This window comes from Macrobrachium nipponense, chromosome 35, assembly GCF_015104395.2.
Source record: "Macrobrachium nipponense isolate FS-2020 chromosome 35, ASM1510439v2, whole genome shotgun sequence".
NCBI classification, from domain to species: Eukaryota; Metazoa; Arthropoda; class Malacostraca; order Decapoda; family Palaemonidae; genus Macrobrachium; species Macrobrachium nipponense.
The window spans coordinates 30,517,386-30,542,385 of record NC_061096.1 but is presented as its reverse complement, the minus strand read 5'-3'; the positions used below and the strand labels follow the sequence as shown (position 1 = coordinate 30,542,385).

Below are 25,000 nucleotides of genomic sequence, written 5' to 3'. Positions count from 1 at the left end.
GTAAAAACAGAGAAGACTATTAAATAATTAATTACCAAAAAGATACACAGCAGCAAACAGAGACATGCAAACAAATATAAACAACCAATACCAGTTAAAAACTAACACAATTATAATTTTGATAGTTCCAAAACAATGTTGTTCTGTCCAAGTGTCAAAAATATAATAAAATATAAAATTATAAAAGTATTGTTATAATATTCACGGGACAAATATTACTTTTCTAACTCTGCCATTCCTTTCTTATATTTCGTTATTTGATTCTTAAATAATGGACTAATGATTTGGGGTAGCTTACTTTCCGTTCCTGTAAAATGCTGCTTCAAATTCATTAATAATGTCACTATCCATCTGTACTTGCATATATATATATTATATATAATAGAATATATATTATATTATATAGCTATATATAAATATGTAATATATATCTAAAAAAAAAAGAAAAAAAAAAAAAAATATATATATCTATATATATATATATATATATGTGTGTGTGTGTGTGTGTGTGTGTGTGTGTGTGTGTTTGTATGTGTATATATATGTATATATATATATATATATATATATAATATATATATATATATATATATACCAAAAATCTGATTGTTTTTAAGAATGAAACTCGCCCTTTCAAGAATCGTACCAATCAAGAATGATACCACTAATACTAGTGATACTAAAAATGATAGCAATAGCAATAATTAGATATAAATGACCATTTCACATTATAAACCATTAAGAGGATCTGTGAGTAATTATTTCTTTTCCTCAAACGTCGAAGTCAAAATGTTTCCTAAAAGAGTTAATGGTCAAAATTGCTCTGAGAAAAATGCCCTACGCTAAGAGATAAACAAAAAACGTCTCGCAACAACAACGTATGAACAAAAACAACGACACTGAAAATGAAAGACAGAAACAAGAAATAAATGCTCAGAAGGTGAATTAAACTAATAAAGGTTAAAAAAAAAAACACACACACACAGACCTTTGTCTCATTCCGTTAGGGAATCCGACAACTTCGAAGAGAATAGAATGACAGACTTTCAACTGAGTTCACATCGAAACCAAGTGTCATTCCAAACATGGGGATAACAATTCGAATCTCAACGTACTGGAAGCTCAAGGAAAAGTACCCTTAACAATAACAGGCATTCTTACCGTATGTCGCTGGTTTGCTTCCACAATGCCATTCACTTTGATACTGAAGTTGACCATTAAAGGACTCCCATCTGGCATGTCGAAATAAAGATAAAACAAATCATAAAGGTCCTGGTCAAAGAAGAAATATGCAGTACTTATAATTATATATATATATATATATATATATATATATATATATATATATATATACATTACTACTCTTTTATTTGCATTGTTTACTAACTTTCAAAAAAAATAAACTTTCAGCCACGGTCCGGTGGTGGTAAGTGTTGTTGGCACCACCTACAGCTGTGCCAGACGCACGATCATGGCTAACTTTAACCTTAAATAAAGATTTTTAAATACCGTGGATAGAGGGCTGCAATTTGGTATGCCTGATGATTGGAGGATGGATGATCAACATACCAATTTGCAGGCTCTAGCCTCAGTGGTTTTTAAGATCTGAGGACGGACAAACAAATAGCCATCTCAATCATTTTCTTGTAGAGAAAACGAAAAACCGCTGGTAGAGTCGGCTACTCCCGTAGGTTCAATAAAATCAAAATCCATTACGTTTCATTTTGTTTTTCGGAAGTTGACCTCAAAATGTCATTAAAGCTTCTTTTTTCTGTTTTTTTAATATCCTCCGAATATTCTGATATTTTGTCGCTCATTGCTTGCAAATATTTCATTTTTAATATTACTTCTCATTAAATGTTCTCTAGTTTCCGTCCTAATTGAGTGCCGGGGAATCTGAGTCTCCCATCCTGTAGGTAGTCCCTCTGGGAGCAATTGAACTTTGGGACGTAACGGCGCCTTTCTGTCACCGTCTTTCTCTGTTCTCTCTTTATGTTTTACGCTTTATCTAGAGGGAATTCTTTGTCATTAGTTTCCAAAATGTGTAAACATTCATAGTGATGAAAACTTGAATTAAGTCTCATTTATTTTCAAAGTGAATATCCATGGCCGGGAATATTCATTTATGAAAAAGGCTTAGACGGATGCACTTGAATATAATTACTAAGTTACTCCCAAGGGACAGTGGATAAGATATTATGGGATATTTCAGGCTTTACATGTTTGCTCAAGTGAAAAACTATCATAATTAATCCAGAGCTACAAACTTAGCAATTAGCAGATACTGTATTCGTCACACACACACAATTCACACACACACACACACACTCACACACACCACACACACACACACACACACACACACATATATATATATATATATATATATATATATATATTATATAATATATATATATATATATATATATATAACGTATAATACACTAATATATATACACGCATGAATCACCTGAGTCGTAGTCCTCAGCCTAATGGCAATTATGTTCAATACCATTATCCTTTTGCCCTTTATAACATACTATATCACTCGAGTAGAGTATCTTAATAACGCCTGGGGAATGGATTTTAGATATTAGCAGAGGCAGGAAACCAATAATCTGCGTAAATTATACCTAATCATCTGAAAAGTAAGCCAGGATAATTGTGCGCAGTGAGCCCCTTCTTTGTATGGTTTTTATCACCAACAACTTATTCCATTACGGCGCATCAAAAATTTACTATATCGCTTATAATCATTTAAAAAGAGTTATTACTGATACTTTTCATTCGCTGTGAAATAGCAAGTGATGTCACTGATTTTATGCAACGCTATGTTGTCTGACACGATTCCGAACATTCACAACGGTTATTTAGAGGTTCAGCTTGTTTCAAGTAAAGTGGTAGATCTATTGCTGATATCTTATTGCATCCCTACTCTAAATGGAAGATGAGAACGACGAACTGCAGCTATTTAGAGAAAAACAGCACCCCTTAATATGCACGAGGACTCACAGAACACATTACATAGTAAGCTGATGTCTTTTAGAAAATTACTTTTTTTTATTTGTTACAGTAACGCTGAGAATTATGTACATCTATATCTCTAATACCGAGCATTACCTAAAGTGCCAATACGTCATGAGTAATAATTTAAGCATAAGGTTCAGATATGAGTACATATCGAGCGCCATCATCGATTTTACATAAAATTTTTTCCTTTCTCCTTTCCTCTCCGGTGGTTCCTTGAACCCTCCAATTTGTGGGGAAGCTATCTTTTAAGGAATCGTGGACTTGCCTACCTGAACTCACGCCGGGTACTCGAAAATTAAACCACGATTAGTTCACCTATGTGAGGAACACCACTGAATGTTAGTGATGTTACATCTCCTGCACTTTCTGCTTAATTCATTCCTACATTAAGTGAATTTTAGCAACTGAGCAGTCACAACATCCATTGTGTATTTCATTAATATCCCGTAAGTGAAGTAGGTAAGTAATCTACCTACTTCACTTACGGGATATTAATGAAATACGCAATGGATGTGGTGACTGCTCAGTTGCTAAAATTCACTTAATGTAGGAATGAATGAAGTAGAAAGTGCAGGAGATGACTTGATGTGAGAAACTGAATATCGAATATTATCATTTCACGTATTAGGTCTCTGCTGCCCCTCTAAAATATGGAAAGGATACTCGGTATAGTCAGTGTGTGTATAACTGAAAACCACAAAAAAATTGAAATGCTTCAGTGATAAAACAGAAATGGAATCATATAACCTTTTACTTTAAGGAAATTATATGAACTTTTATAATAAAAAGGCTCTGGAGATAATAACACAGCATATAGAATTAAAGAAATCATTTTAAAATTCATAGTCCGTGTAGAATTTCTTTCTATCTCGCAGGCCCTACTAAATGATGACTGATTTCAACTAGAGTAACACATTGTATATTTACAAACCTAGTTCTCTCGGGGCTATTTCCTGGCGATATCCTATTGGCACTATCTGCTCGAAATTTCTCAGGGTCTCCCTGTTCCTTCCCGCGGCTCTCGCCTTCTCCGTCAGCATATTGGCACGAGAAGAATGGCTCTGAATGCATATCAATGCCGTCAAGAGAGAGATGAACCTGATGACAAAAGAAGAGAGAAATTAATCACTTACTGATGCTTCACCAGCACTTTGATTCTTTGATCTTACGAATGGTCATTTACGAAAGCATCTCTACCAATTAACAGTGAAAGAGAGGCTGGTAGGATTAAAAATATTCCTGTTAATTTAGTAGTTCAGGTGCTGAAGGGAAACACTTGAGCTAATAATAATAATAAAAATACTAAGAAGAAGAAGAAGAAGAAGAAGAAGAAGAAGAAGAAGAAGAAGAAGAAGAAGAAGAAGAACTACAATTCACGTCCGAGATAATCTTGACAGGTGTGGTAGAGAGGATCTTGATGGTTTCTTCCCTCTGTTCTTTTTTTTAAATAAAGTTTCTATTGTGTTGTCTCCCAAGATTAGTAAATTCTATAGATTTTTATGTCGACGTAGGATCTTTGCGGGATGAGCGCAAGCTTAGTAATACAGTGCCTGTTCCGAAGATTGGCATATCTGCTGATTACAGTAACTAGAGGCCAATATCTATTTTCCTCGCGCTCTCCAGCGTTGCTGTAAAACTTTAAAAAATTTTAAGCAACTATATAAGTATGTGGAATCTATAGGATTGTTAACTGATAACACATGCATATAGGAGGTAGTTCGATACCTGCCATGCTTTTTTAGACTTGACATGCCATTTACAAGAGAAACTTGATGAGGGTTTTTGAGTGCAGAGTAATTCAAACAGATTTTAGTGCTGGTTTTGATTTAGTGAATCAAACTTCAGAATCTTGGAGTGGATGGGTATGCCTTAGGATTACTTCAAGATTTCCTTACAGGTAGGCACCAGCGAGTTGCTGTCAATGGGATCATTAGCGAACCAACACCTATTGTGTCTGGAGTTCCCATGGTAGTGTTCTTGGTCCATTGTTATTTTTAGTGTATACAAGTGATATGGTTGTTGACTTAGAAAACAAAATTGCTCAGTATGCCGATGATGCAACAATCATGGGTATTATAAAGTCTTCACTTATGAGAAAAGAAGCTGCCCTAAACCCTAATCGGGACATGGACTGGATCAGTGAATGGTGTAGTTGGAGGGGTATGAGGCTGAACTTTTGGTAAAACGAAAACGCTATTTATTAGCAGACCTCATACAGGATTTCCACCCCATCCTCCTCTTCTGGTGGATGGGAATTTGCTGAATGAGTCTGAAGCTTCAACTCTATCTAGGCGTAACTTTTGAATCACATCTTAGTTTTGAGAAACATGTAATGAAAGTTCCAACAAATGCAGCACGAAAGTTAGGTATTGTTTTAGGGCATTTTTGTTTCCTTTACTAGGTTTCTGTTTCCTAATAGTAAAAGTTATGAATTGGACTATAGACGGATGGTCTCTTACTTGTCACTTTTTCATAACTTATATTCTAACAAAGCTCTTTCACATTTACAATAATTAATCCCTGATACAACTTTTCTGCCGAAAGAGAGCAACCAGATTCGCTGAACAGCAACACCAATATGCTGTAAATGTGCCCGGCTGTCGAACTTCTCAGTTACAGAGGTCATTTATTCCTCAAACCCTCAGACTGAGGAACAGCCTCCCAGAGGTTGCTGGACAATTGAAGCTTTAGAAATTCAAGCGAAGACGCTGTGCATCACTATCCTAATAGTTCATATAGTCATTTAATATTTTACCTAACTTTTTATTTATCTATTTGTTAACTTGTCTGTTATTCCTAATAACTGATCTGCTCTCTCTATGTTTCCCATTACCTTCTGTTTCGTCTTTAAAATGAACACCGTATTCTTTGGAAGCTTGCATTTCAAGTCAATGGCCCATGTAGGCTTGTTCTATATGAATAGGGCTCATCTTCTGACTTATAATAATAATAATAATAATAATAATAATAATAATAATAATAATAATAATAATAATAATAATAATAATGATAAACCCTTATGGAGAAAGGTTCCAGCGCATAAGTAACATACTCGAACTATGAAGGGTCAGCTGCAGCCACTGAACCTCCTTACACAACTGCACAATTGACCTAATATATACATACGCACACACACACACACATATATATGTATATATATATATATATATATATATATATATATATTATATATATATATATATATGTATATTATATATATATATTATATATATATATTATATATATATATATATATATATATATATATATATTTTCTTGTCATTATTTCAGTTTTTCTTTTTCATGTCCTCATTATTCCTCTCAGTTGTGAGAATTAGAAGACGGCAAATAAACGTTCAATTAAGTTTTTGCTTTTTTGCTTGGGATTGCAAAAAAACATAAAAATTAAAAAAACATACATTATCCGAATTTACAGAGGTGATGAATGCGGTTGCTCGAAGTGTATAAATAAACTCCCAGGTAAGATGATTGATAAAGGGGATAAAAACTGAATGCCTGAGAATACGGAGGTAATTTCAAATGAAAGACTATAACTGGTAGCGCCCTCCCTTTCATCTGCGAGTCCTGAGTTCAGTCAAAATGTGAGGTAGGAATTTATAACACACTTCATTGATGCAAACACTTTTCACCGCACAAAACTCCAAGGCCTCGGTTATTGGCTAAATCTGTCGCGTTACCAATATTTCCCTGAAGGAATTCTAACTATACTATTTCAACTCACTCGAATTTTGCAGTCATGTCCATGACTAGCAACGCAGAATACTTCATACATCCCCCTTCACACCAACTACTATGAGATTCAGGGCCTCTGTAACACGGTTTTTTCGCAATAACTTTTTATCTATGCAGTTCATAAATATAACGCTTATTCAGAATACACAGTATATCTACACATAAATTTTGACTGTATTCTGCATTACGTAGGTTGAATAAATTTGGTACTTATAATGTAAAAGTGACTTTTTTTGAAGACGGGCCAACTTACTCAGAGAAAAGGATTCGAACGCACTCGTTACGTAACTTATGACAGCATTTCTTCCCTCTTTCTCGATGGATGATTGGCTATACGTAATTAAGGCTATACCTCTGGCAACAATGACAAACAAATTTAAATACAAGCAAAGCAGCACACCTTTATAAACTCTGAAACCTCTCCACTGATAATTGTCATAATGAACAAACCAACAAAATATGTTAATAAATACAAAAACACTTTGATTATTAGTCTAACTCCCAAAATAAGTTTCCTAAGAAATTACAGTCTACTTTATAGGTCACAATCAGATTAACAAGATGTAGGGAATAGTTGGTAATTTTCAAAAACATAGTAGACAAGCTTGATTTGATAACTGCTATATCCAATGAAAAAAAAATAGCCGGTACCGTATTTTGGCTTTAAACTTTCACCAGTAATGATCATCAGAATGATGACTTCATGAGGCTCCACCCACTTTGGCCTCGTTATAATTCAGGATAACACTGAAGGCTATCATGGGCATTGTTGGATTACAAAATTTAACTTCTGGATATAAAGTCTCATTTCTCGAGTAGTTGTAAGAAGTGCTAAATGCTCCTCAAGGATCCCAGCAGTTGGCCTAAACGTTTAATTCATGTATATTACTGCTATACTGTTGCGGCACTACTGCTACAGTAGTATTACTACGCTAGCACAGATACCCCACCCACATCTATCTATCGTTCCGCCATTTATAAAGTCTTTGGGTTCCAGAGCCGATGGAACAAGGTGAATGAGTTTCTGCCTGGTGGATGGGCAGGGCAACATTTCGTCAAAAGGTGTTTTACCTTACTTACGTAATGAATGTTTTTCGACTCTTGGCTCGTAATCATTGGCCATGGCGTCGGCTAGATAATTTTTACTCTATAAAAATTAAAACCATCGGGTTTAGGTTATTGATAATGCTGACAAAATTTGTGTGTGGTTGTAAAATATACATGTCAACTTTCAGCTACATCCGATGCTTTGATAAGGAGCAAAGTCCAAAAAACCGTGTTACAGAGACCCTGAATCTCATAGTAATTTTCACCAGGAAGGCTACGAAATTCTTCAACATAGCTGAAGTCACTTATTTTCCCATGACATTTCCTCTTTTTTTTATACAGTAAGAAAACTAGATCCGTTTTTTTTTTTCATAGTAGAGAAGACAAGATCCAGTATTATCTTAAAATTTACAGTTGCGTTTTCATAGAAGAAATATATTATCATTTTAGGAACTATTATGGCAACTAATCACTTGAAGCATAATGAGCATTTTCTACTAGTAGTCATTTACTTACTTGAAATGGCAGCCGTTGACATAAATTGTTTGTGCGGGAATCATTGCATAAGATTTTCAGCCGAGCACAAGGAAACGATACTGACAATATATTTTTTTTGGCAAGAAAATACGAGTTCTTTGAAAATGGGTTTTTCTTGATTTCTCTTTCCTTCTGCTACGAAACTGTGTCTCTCTTTCTTTAGATTAATCTCATAAAACCAAAACATACAGCTAACTAGGTAATTTTAAAGTTTTTGTATGAAAATTTTTGTGTTATTCTTTTCGTTTCTGACAAGCAGCAGCCACAATTTTTGTCATATACTCGGAGGATCCTTTCTTGCACGGATTTCTTTTTCTTTTCACCGTCAGAAAATTAAGTTCTTGTGAAACTTTCTTTAATCTTTCAAATCGCTGAAGAAAAATGAAAATTACACATAAGGTACTAAATTAGGAAACTCCGCTTTTGGGGTTAAAATCGCCAACAATACGATATAGAAAATATTGTGAAACTACAGTAACCACATCTAATGATGATAAACACAATGACAAAAAGTCACCGAAATAAAGAAATGGCAAAAAGAGTTAAAAGGGAATTTTCTTTCGCAATGACCACCCAAAGGAAAGGAGTCCTTCCTTCTTCGTCTGGGTATGGACTCCAAGCTCAAACGTGTCCAGTGCACGACTGAGGTGAATAGAGGATGACACTCCTATTTATGTCCCATCCACTATAGATTACCTGGCATCACTGCGAAAGTGTTTATCGACTCTTTCGTGAATCTCAGAAGAAAGGTTACCGTGTTATCTTTTTTTCAAAAAAGTCATTACTTCGACGAGAGAGAGAGAGAGAGAGAGAGAGAGAGAGAGAGAGAGAGAGAGAGAGAGAGAGAATTTTGTCCGTTGAAGAACAGAGCTTTTATTTGTGAGGGAAGAGACAAGATAAATTGCCTGTCTGCCTGTAGAGAGAGAGAGAGAGAGAGAGAGAGAGAGAGAGAGAGAGAGAGCTTAGTTCACTTTTGCAAGTTCATAAACTGTCAATAAACTCCACGATAATAGAAAAGCTTAATTGTTCTTGCAATACATGGTTTAATAGACCACAAACATTTAAGATTATCATTCCATTAACCAGGCAGTCTTTGTATTTTTAATGCAAAGACCAAAGGGACGGCATCCTACTTTCACTTTCTAGAATATGACCGAAAATAAGAAGAAAAATAAAATGAAAGATAGAGGGAGCTTAATCACGATGGTTACAAGTCAAGAAAAATGTCAAAACTTGACAGTAGAATGAAGAAAGTAAAATCCCACGACACCCGATTTCCATAATAGATATTTGAAAAGGTGTTACAAAGCCCACTTAACTCAAAACCTCCAAAACTCTGCCATCCTTTCTGATCGTCGACATCCTATCAATAAAATGAATGACCGAGTATGATTCATAGAATATGAGTTCATCATCAGGAGATTTGCAAATCATGGACAGGAAAATGCAGTTTTGAAGAATTAAGAACCATTGAGATTCGATGATAAAAAGAAGATTAGTGAATCTAAAATGCTTTAGTTAAATTTGTCGTAGTAATTGAATTAACATCATCTGATTAAAATTTCATCGCTTGTTCATGATACTGTTGCGTGTCTTCCTCACATCTTGGGTGAAGTAAATCTCCATTCATACATTTATGAGAGGTAGTATTTTAAAATGGCTCACTTTCTAATATGCTACTACTGCCAATTTTTAACAACTAGGCCCATTCTGAACTAAATACTTAATAACAAAAGAAATAAATAAATCAAATCTGTGGACAAAGCTTGCAAATCACAGTATATTCTAAACTTGACGAAGGCGGATAACAGCTAAAATGATCTCTCTCTCTCTCTCTCTCTCACACACACACACACACACACACATACACACACACACAGTATAAAAGTTTTCTTATAAATGACAGAGAGAGTATTCCACACGTAGGATAATAAGCATGAATAAAAAAATAAATTTATCGGTAATATGTTCGAGAGTTCTCGTTTGCTTTCATGGTACTCTTTTGTGACTGTGTGTCGGTGTGGTTGACAAATACTACTTCTGGCACCAGGACGTGAAATCATTCCTGATTAGATCTTTCTGAATTATTTAATTTTTTTGTTTTTGTCTTAACTTACTTCCTCTCTTCGCAGAGCCAGGCGTAACTCTTATAAAACACAAGTAATTTATTAATTGAAGCCGGGATATGGCTTTAAATTAGGGATAAAACCAGATTTTTTTAAATACTTGAAATCGTTGGTTCCAGTTTCTAACACAACTTATATGCTACATTAAATTTTGTAACGGATTTGTCATTTCCACAGAATATGAATATCTATAAAGATTGCTAATTAACTGTGCTTTACTGAAGGCACCGTTTATCTTTTTTTTTATTTGCCCAACAGTAAGAAGATCAATATTTTCGTTACCAAGTTTAACATAGATAATGGTACTGCTACTCGTATAAACAAAGCTGAGTTTACTAACACATTTTTCAGGTGTGAAATACTTCTTAACAGCAATAACATGCATAAAAAATATACGGATAGGAAACCAAAGCATACGGAACAAATTGAATAAATAAATGAACAAATAAATAAATGAAGAAGCTAGATATATTTACAGATATATACATACAAGAACATAAAAAAGCAAATGAGCTGGAAAAACAACCGAGACATCAAATGTTTTACCACCTGGTCCAGCTTTTACTAGTAATGAGTTATTGAAGTTTTGCAACTGCTAATATATGCAGTAAAACTTTGTCCATTGTAGTATATCCAAAATGTTTTTTTACTTTTTTATTAATGCTTCTATCTACACAAATTAAAAATTTCTTACTTTTACAAATAATTTCAATGTTCAATTTATCTTCATAACAAATGCGCTGCTTTTAATATTCCATATAAATATATTACATACTTTATGGCTATATGTACACAACTGATATATTTACATACAACTCTTATGTTTACAATTATCTCCAAATATATTTTTATGATCTTTCATCACAAGGAATAACGAGAACGTCTGCTTTAGAACGTTCCCGTTAGAGCAGTCTGTATTTACAAATTTTATAAATATTTACATTTTCTTTCATTTTATCAGGCTCTCAGGTTTTCAGGGTAAAATATAACCAATTTACAGATGCAAAAATACTGAAATTATTCCTGTCTTAAAATGCAACTATTTTAGTCTTTCCTTTTTATTTCGGTTGCCAGTCTTTGTTATCTTTCTCTTTACCTTGGTTTCCTTCGTTTCCCTTTTTCTTTCGTATATCCTTCATGATCAGCAGTCGATGAATAGTGATGAGTTAAATCTCATGGTCGACGGCTCCTCCCTTGACGAAAGGAATGCAAGTTTAGTTGATTTTAGATTAATTATAATTGTGATTATAATAATCACCCCAAAAATATCGCAAGTTTAGTGAAGTCCCGCCATCTTATCGGATAAACAAGGGCTAAGATTAATGACGCTCGATAACTCATTTTCGTATAAATTATTGAAAATTTTCATTCGGTTGTCTCTTAAAAATTCCTAAATACGAATATGTCAGGTACTGACAATATTTGTGAATCAGAGAGAGAGAGAGAGAGAGAGAGAGAGAGTTACCTGTGTGAACATATTTGCAATATGCTGGACAGCGACAATCACACGATTCTTTGTATCTTGCAAATCAGAGCCGCTTTGAAGTGTCTCGGCAGAGCTACGAAGATACTCAAGCAGAGATCTTAAGCTGCTTAAACTGGCAGACATTTTCCTATGGCCATCTATAAGGAAGACGCAAGGACATCCATTTTAGACAATAAAAATATTCAACTGAATTTCTTGTTAAGTATCCGGTCACTTCTTCCCGAAGATCTGGTAATAATAATAATAATAATAATAATAATAATAATAATAATAATAATAATAATAATAATAATAATAATAATAATAATAATACAATAGTATGATAATGGCAAAAAATATTAAAAAATGCATAACACAATATCAGCACAATACAATGAAACACTTACTTAGATAATCAGTTCTCTCCTCCGTCGTGGCCGATCTTGGATGTTGCCTATTTCTGATGTTCCCTTCCAGAGTGCTTAAGACCTCCTTTGCCTTTACGACAAAAACATCGAGAAGATGGATTACTTCTTGAATTTCGCTGAAGGATACAGCGTCTCTAATGCATTCAGCACTCTTCAAACTGACCTGTGCAAAATCCTCAGCGATATGAGGAACATCATGGTGGAGATTATCTATCATTTCTTGGAGGTCATGGGTACAGTGTCGATACTTGGTTGTAAGGTTCTCATGGCCAGCGGTATTGGAGGACCCCTCCGTGGAAGTAGAGAGGGATATTTCTTCAGTGTTTTGTGTGATACTTGTTGTAAGTGCAGGGGTAGATGTACTAGTAGACAGTTCTGAACTGGCTGTATTTTCGCTTTTATTAATGTACCAGCAAGAGCCACTTGGACTGGAGATTAAGGTCCCACCGACGAAAACATACTTGGCACAGGGGCTTTGGGCATCCACAGTAATTTTAATACCAGATTCACCACTGAGAGACTCGGAGACACCTTCCACTTTATTGACCGGAAGCTTACCGCCCGGGACATCACAGCTGACAGAAACGTTACTATATTGTTGCACAATCTCTCTCCGCAATCCCTTTGATGAAAGTTCAAGAAACTGTGCGTTTTCATAAATATTCTGAAGTGTAGGGAGCTCAATGCCGTTGCCACTGGAGCATATATCATTCACAGCGGTCATCATAGAGTCTAACTGCTTTTTGACATTCAGCATTTCTTCTCCAATAGTAGAATCTACTATACAACTTCTTCCCCTCAGTGGTTCCTGAACACTCCGAACTTTCTTTTCGAAAACCCGTAGGAACTCAGTGGACAAGGTATTGTGTGAGCACAAAGGAGGTAAGTTGCCATCTCTCCCTGGCAAGCAATGATAACACCCTAGGTCCCAAGTGTTTGTAGAGCAATGATTTCCAACTGTAAGATATAAAAAAAACACCATTGAGTGTGCAAGTCAGCATGATGCTGGTGCATGTACTATATAAAAATACATGCTTTGGCAACAATAACAACGTCGATATTCATAAAATTAATTGTGAAAGTGCGTGCGTTTCAAAGACATCTTCATTTTAGATGAAAGTTTATACCGCGATGTCAACCATCTACATAATGGGATTGATCTTATTTCCATTCGTGCATTTCAAATTTAAAAAGACTACATTTTAAATTTTCAAATAATAAATTTCATATTTACAATTAAGCTACAATTACAATTAAAAGGTGCTTCCATGATATTAGTTTATAACTACCAGAGACTTGAAAGAATTAACGGTTTCGTTTTTGTATGTATTGCATTTTAGTCATTCAGTATATAGTAATGCATCAGTGAAAAAACACGCGACACACACACACACACACACACACACACACACACACATATATATATTTTATATATATATATATATATATATATATATATATATAATATATATAATATATATTATATATATATATATATATATATATATATAGAAGAGAGGAAATTCGTATCGTCAGCAAAGGAACCAGAATGAGAATTAGAAAGGACTGAAAAAAAATGTTTAAGTTTTAAGATGGCAAATAAATCTTTGCTACATGGTTACAACTTCCGGCATCTAGTAATATGCCTAATTAATTTAAACCCAACTTTAACAAGAGATACCTTAAAATTATTTTCCTTGGTATTCAGAAACACTCATAAAATATTTTTAAATTCATATGCATACAAATGTGAAACTTACACACACACAAACAGATGACTGTGCATTTTAGGTGATAATAGAAAAATGGATTATGATGCGGGGAGATCATTTTTTTCCTATTTTAGGCGCTGAATTTCACAGCCACATCTATTTTACTTTCAAAACAGATGCACCAATATTCTGTTTTAAATTTTCCTTTAGTGTAATTCTACAAGAAATATGTCCAAACGGAACCAAACGTTTTACAGCAACACCCGCGAATCGATAAATACAGTCGTTTGTTGGCTGACGCCCGAACAACCGCCGCCGCACAAGCGCTGTCACTTCGTGACTTTTGGGCATCCCTTACCACGAATATATCGTCTACTGATGCTATGCCTACCACGAGGTGAGATGAGGTTTCCAGCAAACTACTCTCTCACGGAGCAAAACTCAAATTCGATTCTCACCTTGACACTGATTCTCGGAGATGATTTCTGGAAAGAGAGAGGAAGCCACTTTTTCCTTGTCTTCCTGTACTTGATCCCACGAGGCGAGATAACTGGACCTTGCTACCTGGAACTCGTCGAGCTCTTCGGTGTGCCGATTGTTATTGAGGGAGTCTTCCATGCTCTCTGCCAAACGCAGAGACGCGAGAAGGAGGCTATAGTGTTGTGTGCGCAGCGTCAGCAGGTGGTCGCAGCGCATTTGACTTTCGGCGAGCTGAAGTGATCCCTGGAACCGTGGGGAGCCTTCTTGTGCGGTGTTGCCTGGAAATTGTGACGAGGTGGTGTGTCTTTTAAAAGTGACAGTTATGTAGACAAGAGCAAGAAATTTGTTTTCTCATCAATGTCAAAAAAAAAAAAAAACGTTCGAGGACCTGTGTATGAAAAAAAGAAAAAAAACCATAAAGCTGAACTTCAACCCGTCTTGCAGTGTCATAATTTAACAAGCACCGACGATGTAATTCCACAAGTGATACGAATACAGTAAGGTCTTCATAATTTCTCATGAATGTAAAATACAAAAATAGATATTTGAAGGCTTGGCACCATTCAGAATTAGCAATTCCTTCGTCCACATAAAACATGAACATACTTAAATTGGTTATAACATCTACAGTAAGTATTTTATGAATTTACAAGAATTTCCAACATGTCATTTCCTCTTTCTTACGTTGATAGTCTTCATTCAAAAAGTAATCAATCTTCCCACCCTAAATTCAGTCTTTCCAATTCTTTTTATTGATTATTATTATTATTCTAACAGCGAGATACTTAATTACTGTATTAGCAAGTCCTCTTTGGAGTTTGGAGAGAGCCAATAGTAGCTGGAGCTGTATGTCGTATTTATTCTTTCTTTTTTTTAAGCTTCGGACGCTACACATTATACTTTAGAAGACTGTTATCTATTATACTCTTATACGCCAAGCTCACATATACAGATGAGATAATGTATGCATTCAATATTGTTACCAGATCATAAATATTAAGACCTTTGTTGTCATTATTAAATCAATATATATATAGATATAATATATATATAGATAATAGTATATATATATTATATATTGTATATATGTATATCATATGTATATGTATATATATATTTAATATAATATATATAATAGGTGTTGTGTGTGTGTGTGTGTGTGTGGGGTGTGTGTATATATATATATATATATAATAGTATATATATATATATATATATATATATATATATCAAATAAAAGTGAAATTCTACCTCGCAAAACATACCAGTGAAATTCTGATTTGCTTCAGCGCACCAAGCGGAGGACATGACAACGATCATCTGAAAAACATAGGGAAAATAAAATCATTTGTCACTGGGCCTTGGCATTGTTTTAACGGACTCTATGTCCTTTTATTATTATCATTAGTAAAAACACGAGTACAGAATCACACACACACACACACACACAAAAAGCGTGCATCTACACGGAATCTAGTATTTATGACCAAATAACGCCTCCCAAAAATAAAATGACCACAAGTGAATAGGGGATAGAAGTATTGTTAGAGATCGAAGAATGGCAAATATATAAAAAAAAATGACACAATTAATGGGTTTATGATTCATAAACCCATTTTTTTGAAACGATACTTAACAAACCTGAAATGTAAATGATTTTGCAGTATTTCCGTTTTGTACGTGTATGTACACTTACACCAGGAAAACACATTAACGTTTGTGTGCACAGTTGTGTTTGTACACAGCATGAAGTAAAGTACTTTGAACAGAAAATGGTATTATTTCATACAAAGTCAAAATTGTCCATTGATAGCTACTAAAAGTAAGAAAGATAAATGAAACACTCTCTGATGTTGTCAACTAATAAAAAAGTTGGATTGTTCAAATTTTTCAGAAAGAAACCAACACCTAATAAAAGCATAAAGACCAAAGTGGAGTATCATGATAAGTAGTTGTAGGAATCATGAACGAATATTCGCAATCTTTTCTCTTATAAATATACCCAAACCGTTCACAAAGCCAGTCTTACATATGAAACCATAGCAAATTCTGAAGCGATATGATAGGCATACTTTTTTGTTTGTTTGTTTGTTAGTTCGAATGCCTGTTAAAGACTCTTAGAGGCTTCACAATTTGTTATAGTTTCATTTGCATTACTGGATCTGTGAATATATATGTATATTTCTATCTACACACACACACACACACACACACACACACACACATATATATATATATATATATATATATATATATATATACATATATATATATATATATATATATATATATATATATATATATATATATATATATATATATAATATATATATATATATATATAATATATATTATGCATATCACATTATCGATACATACTAAGAGCTATAAATTTATATTCATATATATATATATATATATATATATATATATATAATATATATACATATATATATATATATATATATATATATATATATATATATATTTTATAGTTAGTTAGCCAACAGACATGTTAATTTTAGCAGTGATGTCTTAATAGGGTCGGATTGCTACTATTATGCAAATTTATTACAAGGTAATTTATACTTGGGCTCAGCCACCTGCTCCGTTTCCAGCCGGCGTAAAAGCATAATTTTTCCAGAACATGACAGTATCAGTTTTAATAGCAGATACTATGAAAAGGGGGAAAAAAAGTATCGATACATACGGAGAACTATAAATTATGAATTTTTGGTACCGATAAGAATTGAATTACCCATAACAGAATTATTGTCTGTTCTAGTTGCTGAAATCGTAACATTACAAAACAAACATTATTTTCATAAATCTCGAATTATGAATATGTTTTTGCACTCCTTTCAAAAGTAATTCTAAGTACCTCACATGGCATAATATCGGAAATGAAATGGATGATACAAATGTCAAAGCTAAGTACCTGGAGATGATGGTTGTTACGGCGAATTTCTGAATTATACACCTTAATTTATAGTTACCCAAATTGATTGTTTTCATTTGCAAGGGATATCATATAGTCATATGCTGAGGTTGTTGTTTTCTCTTATTTATATCTAACGTTAATGCTGCTTAGATGAGACATTGGAATTCAAGATCGAAAAACAAAGAGAATTCTCTTCATCACTTATCATTCCATCTTAACTTGCTTCGAAAATGTACCTAAAATAGATCCTAATTAACGTTAACGCCTGTTTTTATCACATGCATATCCTCTGATACGCTGCTCTCTTATGTAGCGCATTTCCATGCCAAGTAAATCTTATTCTGGGTATATTTGTAACTGAGACCGTTGCGTCATCAATCATCCGCAATTACTGCCCCGTAATAGCTTGGAGAGAGTGAATGAATGATAATGATGTTCTATTTCCTCCATGAAGATGAGGGGTACGAATGCGGCAAAAAAAAAAAAAAAAAAAAAAAGTTGCTATGATCTTGTCGGTACAACTTTCATGCGAGCAGATGCTCCCGCCGCATCAAATTAAACGTGGCGTCGAAAGTATATTTTTTCTTCTTCCGTACAGCTCCAGCTAAATTATTTAAAAAAATATCGCCCATGATTTATAAGGTTCCATCAACACGGAATCTCTCACAGTACTGAAGATTGAGTTTTTTTTTTTTTTTTTTTTTTTTTTTTTGTATAAGTGAATTGTATAATCTTAAATTACTTCGCCTAACATCTTAAAAACAAAACAAAACAGTAAGGAGTATGTGTCCGAAATTTATATAAAACGCTGACACTAAACCTCCGTTGTAGATATCTGAAAGGGCTGAACAATGATACATACAAAAAATTATATATATATATATATATATATATATATATATATATATATATATAATGTATATGTATTAGTATATTTGTACATATTATAAATGTATCTTTACATATGTATATGAATAAATAAATACACGCCTACATACCATCCATAAAGATACGTATATATATTACACACACACACACACACACACACACACACACACATATATATATATATATATATATATATATATATATATATATATATATATATATATATATACATACGTATATACATACGAATATATAAATATATATAAGTATATATATATATATATATATATATATATATATATATATGTGTGTGTGTGTGTGTGTGTGTACATGCATAGAGAGCGAGAGTGAGGAACGCAGACGCAGACACAGACAAAGATAGCCATGTTACCTACCAGATGAACTAACAATGTACGATCCCAAGTCTTGAAAACCGCTGGTAAGAAGTCACACGGTTGCAAGGAATTCAGCCTCGTCATCGTGATAATTCTTTCCACTTTCGGTTTTTGTCTCGTTCTCTCTGTCTTGCGTTCTCCTTTTCCTGTGAACGATGTACAGTTAATATCGGTCTAATTCCGAGTTTACGTCTGACTGTATCCACGACGGGAATGATCATACGTAAAAAAATCCGAGAGTTGAAATAATGTAATTAAAGCTGAATAACTGAAACATACAAGAAGGGAAGACTAATAATAATAATAATAACAATAATAATAATATATACGTGTATATAATATATATATATATATATATATATATATATATATATATATATATATAAAAATCTTACAATATTTATTATATATACACTATGTAGTTATACTATATATAGATTGTGTAGTACTAGTCATCGGATATAACAAACAAAATCAAGAGATGCTTGTAAAATCCTGATATACTGGTACCCTCATGGCAATCTCCTGGGAATTATCTTAGTATTTCACATTGGCTAATAACCTCCGCAATTCACAAGCAGAAAAATGCTTTATCCCTGACTTAGGACCCACTACCCTGACCTTATTGAATTACTGGTATATTTACTGATAAACATTTTTTGTTCGTGAATGTCTTATCGATGAGTTGTTTACTCTTTCGAGCGTCTGGGAAAATTATTGAAAATAGATCCTTTTAATGTGGTAATTCGTGCAGATGGCGGCCATGATTTCTGCCAGAATCTGAGAGAGAGAGAGAGAGAGAGAGAGAGAGAGAGAGAGAGAGAGAGAGAGAGAGAGAGAGAGAGGTTTTCAACCACAAGAGATGTGACATATCCTAAAAGGACATATATACAAGTTGCTTTCATAAATCGTAACGGCAAAAAAAAAAGCTAGGAAAATAGCGATTTCTTATGATATTGTGGATAACTTCGCGTAGAACTCTCAGATGGTACACAGTCATTTTTAAGAAAAGCCTTCTTTCATATAAAAAAAAGAAATTCATCGTGGCATTTATCACTAGCATTAAGCGAATGCTTTAAGGGGAAAAATCGAAAATCAGTTAAATGCATAGCATGTGTACCATAGTTCACATTCATAAGAAAATCTTCTCAGAGGAAAAATATTAAATAAAATCAAACAAACTGGGTTACTGGTTACATTCTTAAAACTGTATCATGGGAAAAAATTGGACAAATCCGACATATTAAATGAACTTCGACTAAATGAACATCTTTCCGCCATCGTTTATATATGAGTATCTCTATATAAGAAAATCTCACAAAAATACTGGAGCTGTTATAATAATAAATTTTATTTAAGCAACGAAACATTGAATTTTTTGTCTAACTAAAATCTGGTGATCTTGTTTCGTCAACTGACGAGGTAAAATTAACAAAGAAAATTATGCCTGCAAAGAACATGTAAGACATGAAAAAATCATCAATTTTTTTCTTACAGCAACAAACCAAAAAAACTGTATAAATTAAGTCATTTCAAAATTTTGATTACAACGTAAAGTTTAAATAAAGCAGTTGTTTTTAACAACCAATATTCAGTATTGTATTTTAGACGAGAATCAGCACATTATCATATTATCATTATTTTATTGTGCATACATCTTGGTATATTGTTAATAAACACACTTTAAATTCTTAAACTTTACGAGGGCTAATGCCCTTGTTGCCAGGAGTCCTTCTAAAGTCTAAGGATTTATAGTGTACTTTTAAAAGTGCACCAAGATTTAGTCACGTTAAGGATCCTATTCTTACCTTATCTTTAATTGAAGAACGTGAATTTCTTTATAGCCTTCACTACTGTTATTAATATTATTATTTTTGCTGACATACATCCCACTATAACTGTCCTAAAGCCAGTGATTATTTGAAGTCTTATTATTGAAAATGTTAAAACTAACTGTGATAAGATTACTAATCCCCATTCTGTTTCCTTATTATTGTAATAATGCAATTCTCTATTAGTATACATATAAGCTCGTAAACATACAGAAATGAAACTGATTTCGTAATTCGACCATAATATTTCTAAATCGATTAGATATTCCATGTATGAATCTAATATTTAATTATGCATAAATTTTTTAAATTTATTTGACATTTTTCCTCTCTTTAGCCCAAAGAATTGCATTGTAGACTAAATGTCGGAATTGAGACTCTTCAGGAAAAACGTCTTACAAATGTACAGTCCCTTCATAAAGTTTGCATCGCTTGTATCTTAGCATCTGGAATGCAACGAGCGACTGCGCTCGCTTCTTATAATCTGCTGCATTTATGAAATTTATACGATATGATGCCGCCAAAGCTGAATTCTGTACAGTCTTAGTTATTCTGCGTGAAGCAAGCAAGCATGAATTTTCTTTTATGCAGGTTTTTCCTTTTAGTTTTTTGCAACTAGTATAGTGAACTTTCCAAATCTACCGCTGTTCAGAATCTTTTGTCATTATCTTTTGTCAAGTTTTGCCAGCCTTACCTGTTTTACGACCTCCCGACAAGCTGCGGATATTACGTTGATATTTATCAATAATGACTGAAATATATGAGGTTGTCAGTTCGGCTTCCTGCACCTCGTCAGCATCCGTCAAATAGGAAAACTTGCGGTTAATTCTTTCGACGAAACCGTAATGGCGACCTGGACACAACTGGGGGAACCTTATCCCACTTGCCTTGGCTCTTTGCTTTCTGTCACATGTGTCCAACAGGTGCCAGTATCTCTGGGTGCCAGGTGTTAGCCCCGCCCCGCCCCACCCCCCTTTTCCAAAATATTGTCCCCCACCATGCGGCGGAACAACAACAAGCCCCGCCCAACAAAAAGCCTGTTATGCTTTACCTACGTTCAGTATTATGCACATGATTTCGATATTTGGAAATCTGGTTAAAAAGGGTGCCAGGATAATATCTACCGGCATTTTCTTATACTGATGAAAATATTCCTGCTAATAGTAATAATATTTGACAATAACATTCATAAACAAAATTAAAATAGTAATCATGCTAAAAATAGTAATGATTAAAAAGTTAATCATTTCTATGGCTGAAAATCAAAATTAGTACCTGTCTTACCCAAAGAAGCTTAAACTAGTCGCCAAACATAAGTATTTCATTACAGAAAACAGTATGAATTAATAAGCATAATAAAATGTTGCAAATATTGAATAAAATTTCAATATCAAAAAGTGAGATAACCAATTTTTATCAAACAAACGAACATGGGTAGTTAATCGTAGCTGAACTTTACCTTGATACGATAGATTTTTTTTTCAAAACATTTAATTAGCTTTCCTGTTTCGCTGTTTCTAATCACCTATTCTTTCATGCAATACTTTTTTTTCATATTACAGTCTTCCTTTCTAATGCAGCCCTCGTAACTTTTCAGAGCTCTTCTCTAAATTTAGAAAAATATTTATAATACACATACATACATAAATGATTATATGGCAGTAAAGGATACCCATAAAAATGTAGCCGAGTTCTATTTCTTGACCAAGTACTTTCCTCTACAAACAGGTATATAATGGATTATAACAAACAAAGTAGGTATGTTCACATGAGTGCAGATCAAAAAATGTAAAAAATTCTCCTTTAATGCTCTTCAATACTTGTTGTTGATATATGTCGTCGACAGCATCTTAATTCCAAGATCCTCTGGAGATATTCAGTGCACCTCTTCGTCTAATTATGGCGGATTCTGTCATCTCCTCCCTGAACCGACAGCTGCTCTAATAAACAAGACGTGATAGGTTCCAATCAAGACGATCATTCAGATTATCTATATTATTGAGAACGACAGAATTTTTAACAGTAACCTATCGTGATGTCCAAAAAAAAAAAAAAAATCCACATCCGTGTTAACACAACCAATCGTTTCCTCCTACCGGTTTTATAGTCCAGGATCACGCAGAAAACAGAAGATTAAACACCTGTCTTTGATGACTGATTTTTCTTCCTTCCTTAACAAGCTCTATCTCAAAAAACACACACGTCAATCTCTCTTATGTCTTTAGCTATTGTTTCTACCAAGCTTGCAAAGCAATATGGATAAGAAAAGTCTAATTACTGCTACCCCCACTCTGTCTCTCTCTCAACCTAATGCTTTGTTTCTACAAAAATACAAAATACATGGCCCAGAGAGAGAGAGAGAGAGAGAGAGAGAGAGAGAGAGAGAGAGAGAGAGAGAGAGAGAGAGAGAGAGAGAGAGAGAGAGAAATCTAATCAATCGTTTCCTCTCCCGAAATGCCATAAAGGTCTCATCTCCATTAGGAGTAGCTCGTAAATCTCGAGTTATTATTGCAATGTTGTTGGTGTGTTGACATTTACGGACATTTTTCCTCAAGTTTTTCATCGCTTTCATTTCATGATGAAAATACGAAAGACATTTTGGAGAATTTTAATTATTAGTGTTTTTACTTGTATGATTCCGAGAAGGTATTCATTTTATTTTCATTGAAGTAATTGAAGTTTTTTAGTCGGTTATAACAAATGTCATTAAAACGTTGTAAAAATTGTAGAAGTCTTCTGTGTTTCTAAAGTCTCTTTGTCATAAAGACTACAGAGGCTGAAAAAATAAGGTGTTGTCAAGACTGTTGTGATACATTGCAAATTTAGCAAATCATACAGGATGTCTGACAGACGGTGACGGTTACTAACTTGGGATGTCTGCCAGCTGTAAGTCGTCGGCTGGTTACACCATCATTTCACAAATCGACTTTGATTACGGAAAATGGAGAGGGTGTCTTTATTAGGAACAGAAACTTTGCATTCTGTAGCATACCCTTCCTACTTCCTTAACCGCTACATAAAACTACGCAGAAACTCACCAGGACTATCGTGGGCAATGTTACATTATACTGGTATAGTGTGCCATATATCTCTGAATAGCCAACCTCTTGAGCTCGCTGGATATTATAGACTATACTACCTCAACATCAGTTCCGTAGTTCTTTGTTTTACTTTCTTCTCATTTCCGAAACGTCTGATTTCTTTCTTTTATACCTGCAAAATCGAAAACGAAATGACCACTACTATTCAAGTCGTACATTATTAATTCTCTTTTCAGTATAATGAATAGTTCTTTCGCCTTTTTTCCGAAGAGTTGTATGTGCTCTAAATATAATTTCAAATGATCTCACATTTCTCGCATAAATGTTTTCAAACGAGAACGCCTTTCAGCACATTTATCTTCCCTAATCCTATGTTATCAAGAATACTCTACGACAATATTCTTTTTTAGCCAGCATCATTATCTGCGTGTTCTCTGCAACCAAACAACCATCCCATCGGTCCAATACTACCAAAAAAGTGGACAATGAAGGAGGAGACCTCTGATAAGAAGAAACAACAAATTCTATTTAGCTGCTTGGGGTATATAAGCAACACGTGCTCAGATTGTATGTTTAAGGAAGCTGGCATACACAAACCGTCGATACTAAAGCTGCCGGTACTACTGCTGCTAGAAATGTATTCTAACTGATGTTGAATTCGACCTATAAAACTCGACAGTCTGCACATTATACAAGAGTGACTTGCTTAGTGACTTGGAAATAACTGTCATTTACCTATTTCTGCTGCTGGCGAAGCTGCGATTCCAAAAAAATTTTTATTTGTAGCAGCAGTAATGATAATACTTTTAATGTCTGTGATTACTAATATTTTTGGACGCATGGTGCTATAAGTGTCCCAACTCGATCTATTACTCTTAACGGTAAAATTCGTTATGAGATAACTAAAATTCGTGCAATATCTCCGGCCGAAAAAGGTGTCTTGCATTCCAACGTGTCTCATTGTCCTGTTGGTCGATAAGATAGCAACATGAGAACGCAACGACATCCAATAATAATGGATGTGTGGAATTCACATCAGGCTGTCCAACTTCCATTAGAGAAAGCGGATGCTATAAGAGCATAAAAAAGATAAACACTGACAAAAAGAAAGGAATAAGAGATAAGATCAAGTAGACATAAGCCAAAAATAAAATAACAATAACAATAATCTCGAGAAATTGGAGGCCCGCAAATATAGTGTTTTTTTTTTTTATCTTCCTTTATCTCCTGTCTTTCTTTTGAAGGGGGAGACAGCATTGTGTACGATGAATAAAACATGTTGATTTGAGAAAAAGCAGAAGACATTTCAAGTTATTCGTTGTTTG

At 33.9% G+C, this 25,000-nt stretch overlaps 1 protein-coding gene across 1 annotated transcript; it reads right to left on the bottom strand.

The window, feature by feature from the left end:
- Positions 1-10,943: 10,943 nt before the first annotated feature.
- On the bottom strand, positions 10,944-21,508 carry LOC135208224 (uncharacterized). The gene is made up of 7 exons (XM_064240345.1): positions 21,329-21,508; positions 18,803-18,948; positions 15,844-15,898; positions 14,557-14,856; positions 12,366-13,343; positions 11,959-12,116; positions 10,944-11,686 (listed from the first exon to the last, which is right to left on the bottom strand). Exons 2-7 carry the CDS (start codon positions 18,884-18,886, stop codon positions 11,660-11,662), a joined length of 1,602 nt encoding a protein of 533 aa, XP_064096415.1. The 5' UTR covers positions 18,887-18,948; positions 21,329-21,508; the 3' UTR covers positions 10,944-11,659.
- Between the last annotated feature and the right edge of the window lie 3,492 nt (positions 21,509-25,000).